Source organism: Passer domesticus, chromosome 5 (assembly GCF_036417665.1).
Source record: "Passer domesticus isolate bPasDom1 chromosome 5, bPasDom1.hap1, whole genome shotgun sequence".
NCBI classification, from domain to species: domain Eukaryota; kingdom Metazoa; phylum Chordata; class Aves; order Passeriformes; family Passeridae; genus Passer; species Passer domesticus.
The window spans coordinates 70,539,733-70,556,062 of NC_087478.1; the positions used below are offsets into that span (position 1 = coordinate 70,539,733).

General features: G+C 37.1%; 1 protein-coding gene across 1 annotated transcript in view; it reads left to right on the forward strand.

Annotated features, from left to right (window-relative positions):
- Window positions 1-15,915, forward strand: part of MTPN (myotrophin) — a 30,406-nt gene extending 14,491 nt beyond the window's left edge. The window contains exons 2-4 of the mRNA XM_064420917.1: window positions 7,156-7,269; window positions 8,203-8,286; window positions 12,697-15,915. Coding sequence (XP_064276987.1) covers window positions 7,156-7,269; window positions 8,203-8,286; window positions 12,697-12,783 — 285 coding nt within the window. The 3' untranslated portion in view covers window positions 12,784-15,915. The remainder of the gene's footprint in view (window positions 1-7,155; window positions 7,270-8,202; window positions 8,287-12,696) is intronic.
- Window positions 15,916-16,330: the final 415 nt, after the last annotated feature.

Here is a 16,330-nt window from a genome sequence, read left to right on the forward strand (position 1 = left end):
GCTGTTAGAATTGTGGTAGCTTGTTTTTTTGGCGTTTTGTTGTTTGTTTTGGGGTTTGTTCCTTTTAGGAAGATAAAGGGAAGATATTATATTTATCTTTCTGTACGAAGGGCAGGATATAGAGAAGTTTGTTTAGTTGTGCACAGTGTAAAAAAACAACAGTTCAAGTTAAAATGCGAGAATTCTGATTAGGTGTAGGAGAAAAAATACTCCCTGTGAGGATGATCAAACCATGGAAAGGGCTTATGCCTGGAGAACTTCTGGAATCCTCAGTCCTTGGAGGTCTGTGCCTGATCTGATTGGACCTACTTAAGAGTAAAATGTTAGACTGCATAACCTCCAAAGTTCCCTTTCAGCCTTAAATAGTCTGTAATGGCATGAGTCACTAGACTGACAAGCTTGTAGAATTAAACTCTCCTTATATTTTTAGATTATTAGTCAGATTTCAGGAAGTGTGGTATTTAAGTTTTCCCTCATTACCACCAGTGTTTATGACCCGTGGATTAGCTATATAAAAAAACATGATGTTGTTTTTGCTGTTTTGAGTAAGGACTGAAGTTTGTGTTTGGCTTACAATATTTCTGAGCTCAACAGTTATTTTAGAAAATGTAGAATTATTGACCTCGTGTGTAGAAAATGGGTGTTTTTTTCAGTTGTTTCTACTGTACTGTTTTTAGGGATTCTCGGTCAAGTTGTTTACATTTTCCTTGCTAGAGAAGTAACTTTTGGTTAGATGAGCCCCCAAGCTGCCATGTGGCAGCAGTAAAGACTTGAAACCTCTATGAACATACAACTGAAACCAACACAGGTTAAACAGTAAAATACTTTGGCTTATGTACTTAAAATGCAACCATTTTGAGAATTTAAGTAGAATGGCAAAAATAACTTAATGTATTTTCATTTTCAGAGTACTTACCTGGTGTTTGCAGATTTTTGAGGGGTGGGGGAGTGGGCTTGTGGCTTTTTTTAAAAGTCTTTCCAGTGATTAATGAATCTGAAGAAAGTTATAATGGCGAATGATTGAAGGGGTGTGAGCAGACTCAAACTCTGAGAAAATGAAATAAAGTGTTTGGGGAAGATTAAGGCATAATCAGTTCATCCATGCCCCCACATACCCACTGTGGAAGTGCAAGATTGTTTTCTAAACTGTTTTGAGTATATGGCTAACAAATTTTTCTACAGGTGTGATTTATCCAAGCTTGCACTTCCTTCAGAAGACTAAGGAATATGTTGTTCTTAAGTGATTTCAAAGCTCAGTTTATATATGTTCCACTGCAAAACATAGACCTTAACATTCCAGGCACTTAGTTTGATTTAAAAACTAAAACTTAGTTATATTAGAGGGAAAGATTTCATTCAGTAGATACCAGTATCATTTCTGTTATAGCAAAGTATGCCTTGAGATTATATCCAACATCATTAATTTACTTCTGCCATCTCATTTAATCTCTTTGAATTTTTAAAAACAATAATACAACCAGCATAAACAAAGCCTGTGGAGAAAATAGTAAATATGACATTTTTTTAAGTAATATTTTCAATATGCAGCAAAATAGTCAAAATATCTCATCCATAGGGCTTAAACTTTTCTTTATAGAAAGAATATTTTTTACTCTTCCTCTTTCCCACTGAGACAGCAAAGCTGTTGGTAAATTTAAAATGTCAGAGTTATCTAATACACTGTAAGGGTGGGATCCCTTGTATGCAAAGAGGTGGAAGTAATGCAACAGACTGTACAGTGAGTTGTTTTCTTTCCTAGTATAATGAGGACAGGAATTACACAGTAGCTCCTGCAAGAGGCTTCCCTGCCCTCTAAGGACATCTGACTGCGTGGAATCTGATTTCCTTCATTAAAACTGAAATGACAGGAATGCATGAAAAGGGGAGATGCAGTTATTTTTGCCTGATAAATACAGATGGAGATCTAGAGTTGTTTCTAAATCTGAAAGAGCATTTTAATGCCATAAGTATTACAGGCACTGCTCTACTAATACAGTTAACCTATGCAATAGGATTTAATGAGGCCACAATAGTCAGTTTCTATTCCTGTGGTAGAACAGCAGTGTAAATCCCAGCTACTAATTGCTGGTGTGTTCAGATGCCAAGTCATGGATCAGATGAAGGAAATGATCAAATAAATTCTCATACTGATTAGTTCTCTCATCGGATTCATCATTCAGCCACTAATTCTGCTGCAGGGGTGCGAAGGCTCAGACTTGGGCTGGAAGTAGCAAAGCTGTTGCTGCCACACAGGAGAAAAGTTGGTGCTAAAGTGAAGGGTGAGCTGTGACATTTGTAGCCTGGCAGTAACGTTCTAGAACAACACTTCTGACAAACCACAGTGCTCGGGCTTGGTTTCAGTTCCTGTGCCACTGCAAAATAAGCCTGTGCTTGAAGCACCTGGAGTGTGCTATAGGGTGATTACGTTTAACCTAGATTAGGTTAATGGTGAAGTTTAACCTAGATTAGGTTAAACTTGAGTTTAGCTCATTTGGCTTTAAGTGTTGATGCTTCTGAAACTGGCAGGAGCTGGGAAAAGAGCAGATAAAGGGAGACCAAAGCAGGCATTGAATACAGCCTTGTGTAATAAAGGCTGCAGAAAGGCAGGGGCAGTTGAAGGATGGAGTCAGTTAGGTGTGGTTAACTAATCTCTGTGGAAAATAATGAGCTTCAGAACATGTACTTTATGACTAAACTTGTTCATTTTCATGGTGCTGATGTCATAATCTGCACTAGGGACAAAGTCAGCAAACTCTAACTGGTTCATTCTTTTAACAAGGGCTGCAAAAGAAAAAAGAATTAAAGTTGGCACAATTTATTCGGGGAAACTGTTAAGGTGCAGATCCTTCCAGATTACTCTGGGACATCCATCAGGTGTACAGGAGGGCAGGTTGCCTGTCAGGATCTCCTCTCTGAGCTCAGGAAGAAAGAGGGGAGCATAAAAATGGGAATTGGAGGTGGGTACCCAAGAAGAACATAAGCACTTCCCCAGGGTGGGGAAGGCCTTGACTAGAGCTAAACTGGAAAAGGACATGGGATATAACAAAAGATTTTGTGTAGGTATAGTTGCAAGAGAAGGTAAAGCAAAGAAAATGTGTGAGAGAGGGGGGTAATGAAAGAATTAAGTTCAAGAGTAACTACTTTTGACAGTAGTCACTTAAGAAATTAGTTGGAACAGATGTTTTTATGGATTAAATTGCTCCATTACAGAAAATGGGTGATAGTTGCATTCATAGGGTGTTATAATGAATCCTACTCTCAGTTAAAGAGCAAAGTTCTTAAATGTATTTGGAAATGAGTTTCCAGTTTTTATTTTCCTGTCCTGCAGTGAAAAATTGATAGCCATGTTTCAAGGACATTGATACCTTAAGATCTCCAAATTTAATATTCTTCTGTTAGCCATTCTGTTAGTCACATTTTTATGTGACTTTTTGAAATAGGGTATAAAAGTCTTCTTTTATGTCGTCTTGTTTAGTAATTGGAGATTCACAGAGGCTTTTCTTTACTCATAATCACATTTTAATAGAGGGCATTAAAGCAGATACCTGGGAACTGCTGTTTCTGATGTTTCATGGGTGTAGCAGGTTTTTAATGCTATTGCATAGCTGGTGCCCTGGTTCTTTGATCTGAGAAGAAAAATGTTACTAATGCGGTTTATACGGGACTTAGCCTTAAATGGTTGACTGAGTAAATTTGGTGTATTCTGGAAGGTCATTATAGAGGTGATCATGTCTTTTCTTTTGCATGGGCAAATTACTTTCTGAAGCTATGCACAAATATTTGCACCATTGTTAGCGAATATGTGGGTCTACTCTAGAAAGTGAAAATAAATCTTCTTTCAGGAGAAGCCTGACCTTTGAGTGAAGCTGTTTTATTTTGAGGGTGATATGATTCCTTGATCCTGGCTTAATTGTATCTTCTCCTAATACACAGGTTAACCTTGCTGCTCTGTTAGACTAGAAAATGGCAGAAGTCCCATAAAATTTCCTTGAAGAATCATTCTGTCACTTTTGATCTAGTACACAGAAGATTTTGCTCCTGTGGGTGTAAAGGAAAAATCATGCTCCATTTTGTCATTTCATGTGGATTGTGGCCATGCGCCTCTGCAGGAGATGGTGATTTTTAGTGTAAACCTTCAGCAGCTTAGTTTCAGCCCATCAATATATTGGTTATTTTGCTGTCTCACAGTTCTGTATTGAGAATCATCACCTCATAGGATTGCTGATACCCAAGTTCATAACCTTCTTTATGGCATGTTAGGCCAGTATTATTCAAAACCACAGTAAATTTGGAAACCTTGATGCAGAGATAATGTTTTTCTTTGAATCTTTACTTGCGTGCTGTTTTCTGCACTGACCTATGACAGGGCTTGAGAGACCACTTTGCCTCATTGTGGTGGTATAATTAGCCACACCTTCACAGAGCTTTCTCATTTATGAGGCAGGGGTTCAAGCCTTTATCTTATGCCTAAAGATTTAGTTCCAACCCCCTGCATGGGCAGGGGCACCTTCCACTAGATCAGGTTGCTTAAAGCCCCATCCAGCCTGGCTCTGAGCAGGTGCACTGGGGACTTAATATTTAAGTCAACTTCAGTATGTACTCCTGTACTGTGTAATGTGCACATTATAAAATATACCTCAAAAATGGAAATTAAATATGAACTAAAGATTAAATAAATGCTATTTTTACATTTTATTAATAGTACAATATCTAGTTTATTTTCACACCCCAGTGGATTTTCTTGCACACCTCTCTGGGTTTTCACACCTCACTTTGGAAATCACTGCTTGTCCTATGGAGAAATGCCCTAGGCAATATAAATAGATCTAAAGACCCGAGAGAAATTACCTGTGAAGGGTCCTGCAAGTTTTTTAATATATATTTGTTGATGACTGAATTTGAAACAAGTGGTTTTGCCAGAGTTTGATCCCTGTATATTAAATGCACTGGCTTACCTTCCCTTCCTACTTCTATATTTCTTGGGCTGGCAGTCCAAGGCCAGTTAAAACTATGACATTCTGTTTTACAGTGGCTTTTCAAACCTATGAAACAACTGGATGTTTGGTTGCATTGCAGAATGTAGGAGTGCTTGGGGTTTTTTTAATTTTTTGTAACTTACATGATGTCTGTGTTCTGTTAATTCAGACTAAAATGTTCCAGTGTTTAAATTTGAATGTTAATGATATGTGTTCTCAGTGCCAGTGTTCAGTGCCATGTAATCTGTGTTTGGGACCTCTTTATTTGCAAACCTTTTGCTAGGTACTCTCTTATAAACATGTTTTCATCAACTTTCAGGATCTTAAAAAAAATAGGAGTTTGGGTGTTTGGGGTTTTTTTTTCTCTGAAAGTTCATAATCCAGCAGGAATTTATTCCACAGCCAGCTTAGGAGAGAAAAGAGGACCTTTGTTTTATTCTTTAAAAACAAAAGAAAAATTACTATAGTATAAGCCAGTGAGTCAAATAATATTTTTAAGCTTAAGGAAGTGAAAAGCTTTGCTGGACTGTCCTAATCTTGAGAAGTGATGACTAACTTTCCTTTGGACTGTCAACTTTATGGCTTGACTGTGTGCTGTCCCAGAACTTAGCTTGCCTGCCCTTCTCCCATGCCCCTTTACTTACCATGTCTTGGCACGTGTCAGGCTTTACGAGCCCGGAGATTGTTTTGGTTTGGGTTGGTTATTATGTGGCTTTCATGTGGTTGGCTTCTTAAACCTGTGCACCCAATCCCTAAAGTATCAGCAAACATGATGGGTTATATAAATGTCAGTTGTTTTAAAATTATGGGAAGAATCTATGTGCAAATAAAAGTATGGGTAGTGTTTAATGATCAGCATAAGTATATGCTGCTTCTTTATGTGCTTTCCCAGACTATTTATGTGCTATTAGTCTACTTTGATCTGGGTGATTATTTTTTTTTAATTTGAACTTAATTGTCAATGAAATTCAGCAAATGAGAAGCTACATCACAAAACTATCTGCTACAAGGGTATAAGATGAATAATTGAATATTCTATTGAGAAGAGAGGAGAATAACGAGGTCATCTTGTTATTTGACTAGTAGCATAAAACTCTGATTATATGGAACATCAAAAGCAGAATAAGATTTCCTTCTGGCAATCTTCTCTTTCATTCTTAGAAGGGAAGTAATGGCTGGAAGATGTGTGTCAATCCCTCTATTCTGTGCATTTTCTAAAACTTTGGGATAGGAGTGAAGGGACTGCAGGAGCTCTATAGAGAAGTATGAATTGATGCTGCAGCTGAAATTCTTCTGATTGTTTTTCTGTGGGGATACAGGGCTTGAGGTATGATGCAAAATTTAGCCACTTCCTAAAATACGAACATTTCTTGCACATAAGAACAAGAAGCCACTTCCCACACAGCTTGTCTCTAGTTGGTTTCCAGTAACTTCTTGTCACTGATGAAGGGCAGTAAATCAGTTTATCCTTAGTTGCACAACCCAAGGTGAGGAAACAAAGCTGATTAGGTACTCAGTAAATTAAATTTTGTTTACGCCTTAAGAGATGTCTCAATCCACTATGAGAGGCATTAGAGTACAACTTCCTGTGGCCTCATTTGCTTGACTCTTCAGACTTGTTTATATCATGTAGAATTGGCAAGTGCTATTTATAAAACAGGGTGGACAGTTTCATAATTGGGTTTTAAATTGTGGATGATCTGGACTCACTTGCTGGTAGTTATGATGCTGACTTACTTCTATGCAGCTAGTTTGTCATTATGCAAAGCTTCAGTATTCATAGAGGCAGATAAAGGAACTTAGCTAGGTAACTGTGATCCTAGTTGTGGGGTAAGAGAAGCAAAATGAGCCAAGAGGAGCATTTTGTACAAGCTCTAATGTTTTTTTTTTATTGGTTTGGCTTGGGTTTTTTTTTTAAATCATGAGTTACCTAGTGCACTTGTACTTTGTGTACAGGTACACCTGAGATGCAATACAGAACAAGGGATCAAGGTTGTCTTACAGTCGTAAGTGCAGATGTGAGGGAATAGAAATTGAGCAACTTAATTTTTCTTCGGCAGTGACTGAAATGTTTGAGTGGAACATTCTTCAGCATGTTTAAAAGTGTTTGATTTCTTTCAAGCTCTTCCTTGTGTGTTAGCTCTAAAATTTTGCTGATGAGATTATGTTTATTTTAAAGGGTGAAGATGTCAACCGGACGCTTGAAGGTGGGAGGAAGCCTCTTCACTATGCAGCAGACTGTGGCCAGCTTGAGATTCTGGAATTTTTGCTCTTGAAAGGAGCTGATATTAATGTATGTATTATTGTATTTGCAAACAGCTCTTAGTCTTCCCACACACACCAAAGAGATTGGTGTAAGCGCCTAAATGGTCACTGAAAGATATAAATCAAACTAAACAATTTGATGCATTTAAAAATATTTGAGAAGTGACATTCTAGAGGTTAGAAGTTCACAATTATGCTTATTAAATATTTTAATTCTTTTTGAACACACTGGAAAAAGTGTGTGTCTTCTTTGGAGACATTCTTTCTTGTTTAAGACATTTTGCTGCAGCTTGACATGTATAGCTTCTTGTTTTGAAAAGCTTGACTAAGCTCTATCAGCCCTCCAGAAGTTAAATTCCTAAATACTTTAACCATACACGCCAAATGTTGACAAGCCTTAGAAGGCTTGTCCAAAAGTTAACATGTAAGACATCTGATCTTTAGTTCATAACAAAAATGCTAGGATTTTGCTCCTGGATGTCTGGAAAGATTCTCTTCCTTGGGAATTTTCCTAGCTGGTGAAGAGTTAAAAATAGTATTTCAGTTGCTCCATATCTTATTCTTTCCAGGACTGTAGTTTACAGAGAAGACAGCCAAAAGAATATTTCAGCCAGAACTGTTTTCTGAAGTGATGCTGCCTATAAAATGGGAGAATTTGGAGTACTGTTTTTAAATGGGGTGAAATTTGTCAGCTGAAACTGCACAATAGGCCTAAAATTATGGACAAGCTTTGGGATACCTTGAAGTCTTGTGGAAGATATATCTTGCTATTACCTCTTTCTTAAGTGTTAACTTTTCTGTATTAAAAAAAAAAGGTAAAAAAATCCTGTGGAATGCATTTCTGGCTAATATTCTTAAATTTTTACTTCCTTACTGTTGATTAAAGAAAATTAAAATGTTCTGTGAAACCTTATAATGCTGTGTGAAATTGTCCTTCAAGTAATTGTATCTCAATTTGCAGGCTCCAGACAAACACAATATCACACCACTCCTATCAGCAGTCTATGAGGGCCACGTTTCATGTGTGAAATTGCTTCTGTCAAAGGTGAGATACAAATGTTTCGAACAAGTTATCCATTAGCAAAGCATATTATTGTGATTTTTTTTTTTTTTGCAATAAGATTATGATGCTCCAGATGATATGTTCAAAACATCAAACAAATGCCATTTGTGTTGCTAAAACAGAGAGGGTATTCTGATTGTATAGCTGAAAGACAAAGTTGAAGGACTTCTGTTGTGTAGCAAAAGTAACAGTGACCATAAGAGTATTGTGGGCTCCTGCTAGAGAGCAGAGCTGCAAATCAGGGGAAGAAAATGCATTCCTTCAGTGGATTTGGCTTTGGCAGCTGTTTAAGTGCTTCATGTGATGCAATCTCTGCTGCGAAGTTGCTCAGAGGTGTGGTTTCCCTCAGCTTTTGCCAGATGACTGAGAACCCATCTGGGTTGGCAGAGGGAGGGGAAATAAAAGTAGGAAGCCAAGCTTTCTCTGTCCTACAGCTTGTAAATTTTGTCCTGAGGAGAAGAAGCTTAATCTGTCTCCGTTTACACTTTGATTTATATTACAAATGTGATCAGTTTTACAAAGCCAGTAGTTAATTCAAGCAATCTTTTTCCTCCATTCACATGCACTCCTTGATTACACTTAAGTCATTTGGCCAAAGGAATTCTTGCCATGTAATACTTTCATATGCCACTTCCAAGGTGAAGTTTTCCTTAGCTCCCTTAATGCTGCATGAATTTCACTTAACTTCTTTGATCTTGTCTGATATTATTTATGCTTTTTGTAAACAAATGCAGTGACTTAATTTACAATTCAAATGGTGTGTCCGACTTGCTTAAATTTATTGTGAGGATTGATCCTTCATTTAGGATCATCAGAAAATAAGGTATCCTTTATCCCATGTTGATTTATTTCCATTTCTGGTTTGGAGGGTTTTCCAACCTATATTAGTTCAAATAATAAATTACTTTCCGATTTCTTCATGCAGAGTTAAATGCTGATTGCTTCCATTTACCTGGGCTAGCTGGTGAAATATTTATAAACTGGAAGTTGGCTTATCAGCTCTGTCTGTTTGAGGCAGGGCTTATATGTAGAGGTTGTTTGTCTCTTAGCACAGTTATTTTATGAACCTTCTTTAAACACATTTGACTATGGTACCTTGTTTGTACCATAGTCAAATGTTCTTTGGTAGCAGATACCTAGGACTCGGGAGTCAACCCTTACTGGAAGATCTAAAAATTCCTGACTCTTTTAATGTTCTTCCCAGTTACTAAGCCAATATTCTCCATTGCTTTCTGTGGTGGATGGACTGTGTAGGTGTTGAAAACCTATGTGAGACTCTCCAGCTATTGAAAGGGAGGAGGAGTATTTCAAGAAGTGTTTCAGACATTGATCCATATTTTTCTTTAAAAATATGATGTTTGATTTGTAATATAAAATGTTGTGTTTTTTTAGTGTCAGAGAAACCAATATGTTAAAATAGGCAATTTTGAATGCAACAAAATTCATCCATTTGTTCAACTTCCAAAATAGCTCTGCTTTTGTTTTACAAGAGATACCCTATAAGTTGGGCAATTTAGTCCCTTTTTTCTTCTCTGACAGTGGCAAAAGGAAGAGCTGTGAGTATGACCACATCTGCTCACTCATGTCCCTCATTCATGGTTGCTGTACTGGGGATTTCAGAGATGCATGCATCTGTCTCGATTAGAAGTGTTGGCAGATCTGTTGGCCATTAATTCATACATGTACTTTTTGAACAAGGAGACATCTGCCTCTGTTGTGTCATCTGGCAACTCTTTTTAGCAGTTTGCTGCTTGGTGTGTAAACCAATCTTCTCCCAGCTTCGTTAAGTGCTCCCAGTTCTGGTTTCACAGTTTGGTGGGAGCTCAGCTCTCATCATGGGTTCTGTGCTTGTTGATTGGGTTTTTTCCAGAACTGCAGCTGGAGCCAAGTAGCTCATGTGTGGCTCTCAGAGCCTGTTTAACATTTGTGCTTTGCTTGGTGACTGAAGTGGGCAAACATTCTTGTTTGTTATTCCCCTGCCCAGGAGAGGGCTTATATTTATTTGTGTATGTGTATTTTTGGAGTAGAACATAACACAAATATTAGGAACTTTTTACTTTGGGGAAGTAGAGAATACTATGAAATCATTGTACTCCTATGAGTTTGTTAATAAAGTTGCTTCCAGGCAGTATTGTACTTCTACAAATTAAAGTCCTCTTGACCTGACCTTTATTGTTTCCTTCTCTTGTTATTGAATGTAGGCAGGAGTCTTTCTGTTCAGCTAATGGCCAATTTTCTAAATTTATTAGTACCGGGTTTAATAAACGGTGTCCTCCTTAGGTAGTCATGACCCTCTTATCCTACATTCAATAAAGCTGTTTTAGAAACCCAGGTCTTGAATGTCAATAATTTTTCTGAAGTATTTTTCTGAGCAGGGGAGAGCAGTCCTATGTTAAGATTAAAATCTCTCTTTATACTTCAAGGTTACCTCAGTTAACTGTTATCTTTGGTACCCTAAATGCTGGTACTTTGGTGGAGAGTTTTATGAATTAAAATTTCTTAAATTCTGTCAGGTCAGTTACTGCACAGTTCCATTTTTCTTCAAATCAGGATTTTCTGAGCTTAACATCAAGGAACAGCTTTGAAGCCTTCTTAATTTCCACAGAGATTCTAATCTGTGCTATCTAAGCAGCAGAAATAATCAACACCTGCAAAAGAAGCTATTCGTACTCTTATTTGCCTTTCTTTTCCATGGACAGCTAAGGTTATAAGTGTTGAACACCTGCTATATCTCTTGGGGATTTTCTTAGGGGAAAAATAAATGTTTTACAAGCCATGTTCCCATGGTTTCAGCCCAAGTGTGTATTTGCAGTAACCAAATTGTCATTTGTTGGGAACAGACTAATTCAGCTCATGTTCATATGCCAAAGAACTGCAACATCCTTGCACTGTTTGGATCAAGGATGTTACACAGTGATAGGAGAGAGGAAATACTAAAAATTGCTCCTGTCCCTGGAGGAACTCAGTGCATCTCTTGCCACAAGGAAGGTGAGCTGCTCCAAGAGTATCAGTTTGGCCAGTGGACCACAAGACTGGCAGTGCTGCCATCTAAACCACTGCAAAACCATCTTTTTCAAATGGTAGATTCAGTACATTCAAGTAAAGAGTGTAGGAGTTTTAGAGAGGGAAATATGCTACATTGTGAAAAGTAGCATTGGAAGCACATCACAGTGGTATCAGATCCAGTTTATTAGACTGTCTGCAAAGTTTAGGGAGATGAGAGTTGTCTTGGGAACAGACATGGTATTATGTATGGAAGTTCAGTGGGGATTTGTGTGTATAATCAGTGAAGCCATGGAAATTCTAGGTCCATTATGTCCTTAAACTATCAGTGTCCTTAATAATAACTGACAATCTTTCTTGTATTTGAGAAGGGATTTGTACATACTCTGTGGAGAGCTTATGCATAAACTGAAGACAACCCTCTGCTGTACACACTTTCGACAAAATGTGTTTGTACCCAAAGTGTTTTTCCTGTCATTTTCAAGTGAGATTTGCATATAATCTTGCAGAGTTGTTCTGAAATCAGTCCTGTGATCTCTAATAACTTTTGTCCCATTATTTAGCTACCCTATTTACAGTTTAGTCTGTGTTTTCCCTTTCATGAGTGTGATTACACAGTGCTCAAAGCAAACATGACTAGTTAATCACTGTGTTTCCCTTCTTTTGTTCTCCTCCCATAAATCTGGCACAGTACTTGTGCTTACTTGCAGCAGTTTATTCTAATTCTTTGATTTATCCAGTTGGTGCATTATCCTACATTTTCCTGTTGCCTCCCTGTTCTGTTTGGCTGCCTTTTAGGTGTAGATTCATAACTCTTTCAAAACAAACCTGAGCAGTTTTGGACTTGGAATGATTTGGTGGTGTTGTTTTTCTGACGTATCAATAGGCACATTTTTTTCAGAATGGAAGAGAAGCACCATCCTTGATGAGTGTGGACATTTTATGATATAGAACAAATATAGTATGATTTGTTAGTAAATCAGCTCTTCCAGGTATTACCTGTTTAATTTAGCATGTGAGAGCTTCTTGTACCATATTTTGTAGAAGTGTTATAACACTGAATTTTTGCTTTTTTAAGAGTACTAGTTGCTGGAAACAAAAAATACATCTAAGATTAACTGATACTTTGTTGGATTTGCAACTTTCTGTGTAACAAAAATTGTGGCTTTTTTCCTTATTTTTAAATGACAAAGTTGGAAACTCAGATTAGCTGCATGCTGAAAAGTTCTGTACATAAATCTTATCTGGTTGGTTTCTGAATGAAAAAAAGCACTGTAATAAAAGCTGTATGTAATCGATATAATTATTCAAGTTTTATATCTTTTGACACACTTTGTACTGATGCAGCCTGGCTTTATGAACTGACAGTCCTTCCCATTGTCTTTCCAGGGTGCTGATAAGACTGTGAAAGGCCCAGATGGACTAACTGCCTTTGAAGCCACTGACAACCAGGCAATCAAGACTCTTCTTCAGTGACGGATGGACTGATATCTTAAATGTCTCTCCTGTGGCCTCACACTGCTGCCTGTCTGTCACTCTTTGCATCTTCCAGCTTCTTCAGCTAAATACTTTGGGGGGAGGGAAATTCTTTATGAGTCAGACTAGTTAGGGGCTTGTATCAAAGATAATCTGGTTGGAGGGGGTTGAAAACTATTATGAACAGTGTCCCTCTAGGACTTCTTTCCAGTGCACAATCTCTTTCTGTTTCTAGTGAAAATGGAAGAAGGAAGACAGACCATGCTGAATATTTGGCTTGTAAGCCTCCTAGATTAGTACTAAGATTTCTTAGATGGATGGAAGTACTTCCTTCAGATGGAAGTACTGTGCTATATACCTGAAACTAATTGTGAAGGAGACAATAGTCCCATGCTCTTAGTGTCTGTCATAATCTGAGGTGTAGTAATGTAGGTGGCTGGGTTGCTCTTCTCTCTTCTCTCTCAGTGGGTAGCTTTATTCTTCTTCTGCCTAAAGCTTCTGTTACAGTTTTGAGGACTTTTGATACTAGTTATTGGAGCTGTTCTTTGTATTGACTAATTGGATGTCACACTAATGTTTTCTGACTCTTGAGCAAACAAAGAAAGACCAGTTGAGGCATGGTGGTGTTACACTCCATAATATCTGCCAAGGTACTTTTGGATGCTTGAATTTGAAGTCTTTCTATCCCATATTTGTTTCAGTCCAGGACAGACATTTTAAGTAACTCATTTTGACAGAGAGGTCAAAATTTCACTGTAGTTTTTTTCCAAAAGGAATGTAAGATGAAATTTCTTTACTCACCACATCATCATAAAATTCCTAGACACTTGTGAAAGCTCCAGGCTTTTTGGTACACAAGGGTAATCAAGGCAAATGTGGAAAGATCAGGTGAATATTGTTGCTAAACCTTTCGGGTAAACATAGAACATTTCTAAGTTCAGATGTAGAAGCAGGAAGATGTACAAGCAGAAGTCTTAACTTGCTCTAACTGCTACAGAATTTTTTTAATTGTGCATATCTTCAAATCAGTCTTTCAGTGTCGAATGGATGAACCTCTTAAATTCCATTAAGGAATGAGGCTTGTTCTGGAAGTTCCCACTATGACCATACCATATTAACCATTGACTTTTAGATAAGATTTACTATACTAGTATGACAGTTGTGACCACTTGTGGGAAGGTATTCAATGATGTTGTAGGCACTCCTGTCACATCTTGTGGTCCTCAGGAATATCTGAGCTGCTGGCTTTCATCCTGAAAATTTTCATTAGACTCCTGGTTCATCTAAAACTGAGTAACAGGTTCTGTACCACAAACTGTACCTCTTCCTCTCTTTTGAAATACAGATTTCAAACTTCCTGGTAACAAAATACAGAAAAGCACGTGTATATAACGTCTCATGCTGAATTCTTAAACAAAAGTAGCTGATATTACTTTGATATCACTGTTGAAATTGAGAGGATATATAGAAGTAGACTGGTGACTACCACTAGTATTTAATGGAGATTTAGTTCTACTTGAATAATGTTGCATATTAGGATTGAATGTCTTGAATACGAAAAGCATTGCATTGAGAGTGTAAAATGAGAGCAAGAACTGATTTACACCTACACATTGCATAAGAAAAGCAATGGAGAAAACAATCAACTCTGGCCATAAACTGTACAGTGCAATTACTCTATTTCTTGGAGACGGGTGGCGAGGAAGAACAGAAGGGTTGGAAATCAGTGATAAATCAATTGGTGAACTGCTGATAAAAGAACAAGAATATTTGGTGAACAGTGCTTTTAATAACTATTTATAAGAGGACTCTTTAATCTTATCTCTGATCAGTGCTGGATTGTCATGTCATTGTAATAGTGTGAACACAGACAATAGGTTTAACTCTTTATTCAGCTATGAAAGTAAAAATCTTTGACATCAATTTGCCTCCATATTATGCTATTAAATACTTAGCTATTCAAATACTAGTCTAGAAAACTGCAATCTGTTTTTACATGGAGAACTTGATTATTCAAGTTTTTTGTGTTGATTAGTGTCAAGTTGTCTGGGCATAGTGGTTTTGTATTTTTGTTGTTTTTTTGGTTTTTTTTTTCCTTCTGTATTCTTTCCTGCCCTTCCCTTTAACTCATTTAAGTGAGCAAAGAAACATCATCTTTGTACTAACTCTTCTGGAGATTCACTGAGGCAATTTTGCCTCCCTTTTTCTACAATTATGGGGACACCTTATTTTTTCTTACTTCACCCTGTGGGGGGAAAAAGAAGCAAACAGACTTCAGTAAGTCAATTGTTAATTTGGCTGTAATATATACCCAAGCTGCCTTTGAGATAGTTAAAAAGATGGCATTTAATGTTTGGCTTATAAAGAAGAAATACTTTTCTGCTTTTTGCACTACATAACAGGTGTTTAATAATTTTGCCCAGGATTTAAAAAAAAATAGTAAAAATAAAAGCTTCTACATTTGTAATTGTCTCAAGACTGGGCTTGTTCATTTGTTTCTTTCTTGTTAGCTATTTTGTGGAAAAAATAATGGGTGGCTTCCTCTATCTTTGAGTAGGTCCTAACTAGATAAAAATACCAAACTGTAAATTATTTTTCATTCTATAAACAGACTTTAAATACTTTGTCAGACTGGAATTGCATATACTTGGAAATCCACTCTGTTCTTAAACCTTTTCCTTTGAAATTTGTGCTGAATAAGTTATAAACTTAAGTATATTTTGGATTTTGTACCCTCTGCTCCCTTTTTCTTACAGGGAGCAAATGAGAAAAGGAGTACAATAGTTAAATGGAACTGAACATAACACTGATTATTTGTAGAAGAGGCTGATAAGAATAGAGTGTCCTAGGTCAAGCAATTGCAGTGTTGCATGCAAAATTTCAAAACAAACTTGTCTTAATTATATTTTGTAAATGGATAAACAATCATCTTTCTACGCAGTGACAGAAGAAAAATTAGTGCTCTGTGCATTTTGATATTTGACTTTCTCTTTTCACCATTGTTAACTGTTTTGACACAGTTGGGTTCATCATTATCATGGTTCATAGACATCAGAATGCTATATGATACTGTATTTTTAAGTTTGTGTTGCAAGAATGAATGGAATAAACTTGAATTGTGCGATATGAGAATTCGGAGTTTCATTTCTTTCTACTCCTGTGTTTTATTAACCTCAGGCTACAACTTTTTATTTGCCTGGAAGGCATCTAAGTTCCAGCTCACACGTACAGTGATTAAACTGTTTAGCTGCTTATAAGAAACATGGCATGGAAGCTGCTTTGAAAACTAAATACATAGTGCTCTTTGTGGTTGTTTTGGGGGGTTTTAAAGTACATCCATTTAAAGGGGGTTTTGATAATTTTTGTGGCCTTGCAGTCTGCTTTCCCTGCTTGGTTAAGGTTGAAGATCTTCTGTTCATGTTAAATTCTAAGAGAAATCTGTAGAGAGAGGAATGTTCCTCGTGAAGACTGAAGCAAATTGCTTTCTCCTTCATCAAAGAAATTGAAAACAGTTATTAACAGAAATCGCAGCTGAAGTATGAATAAA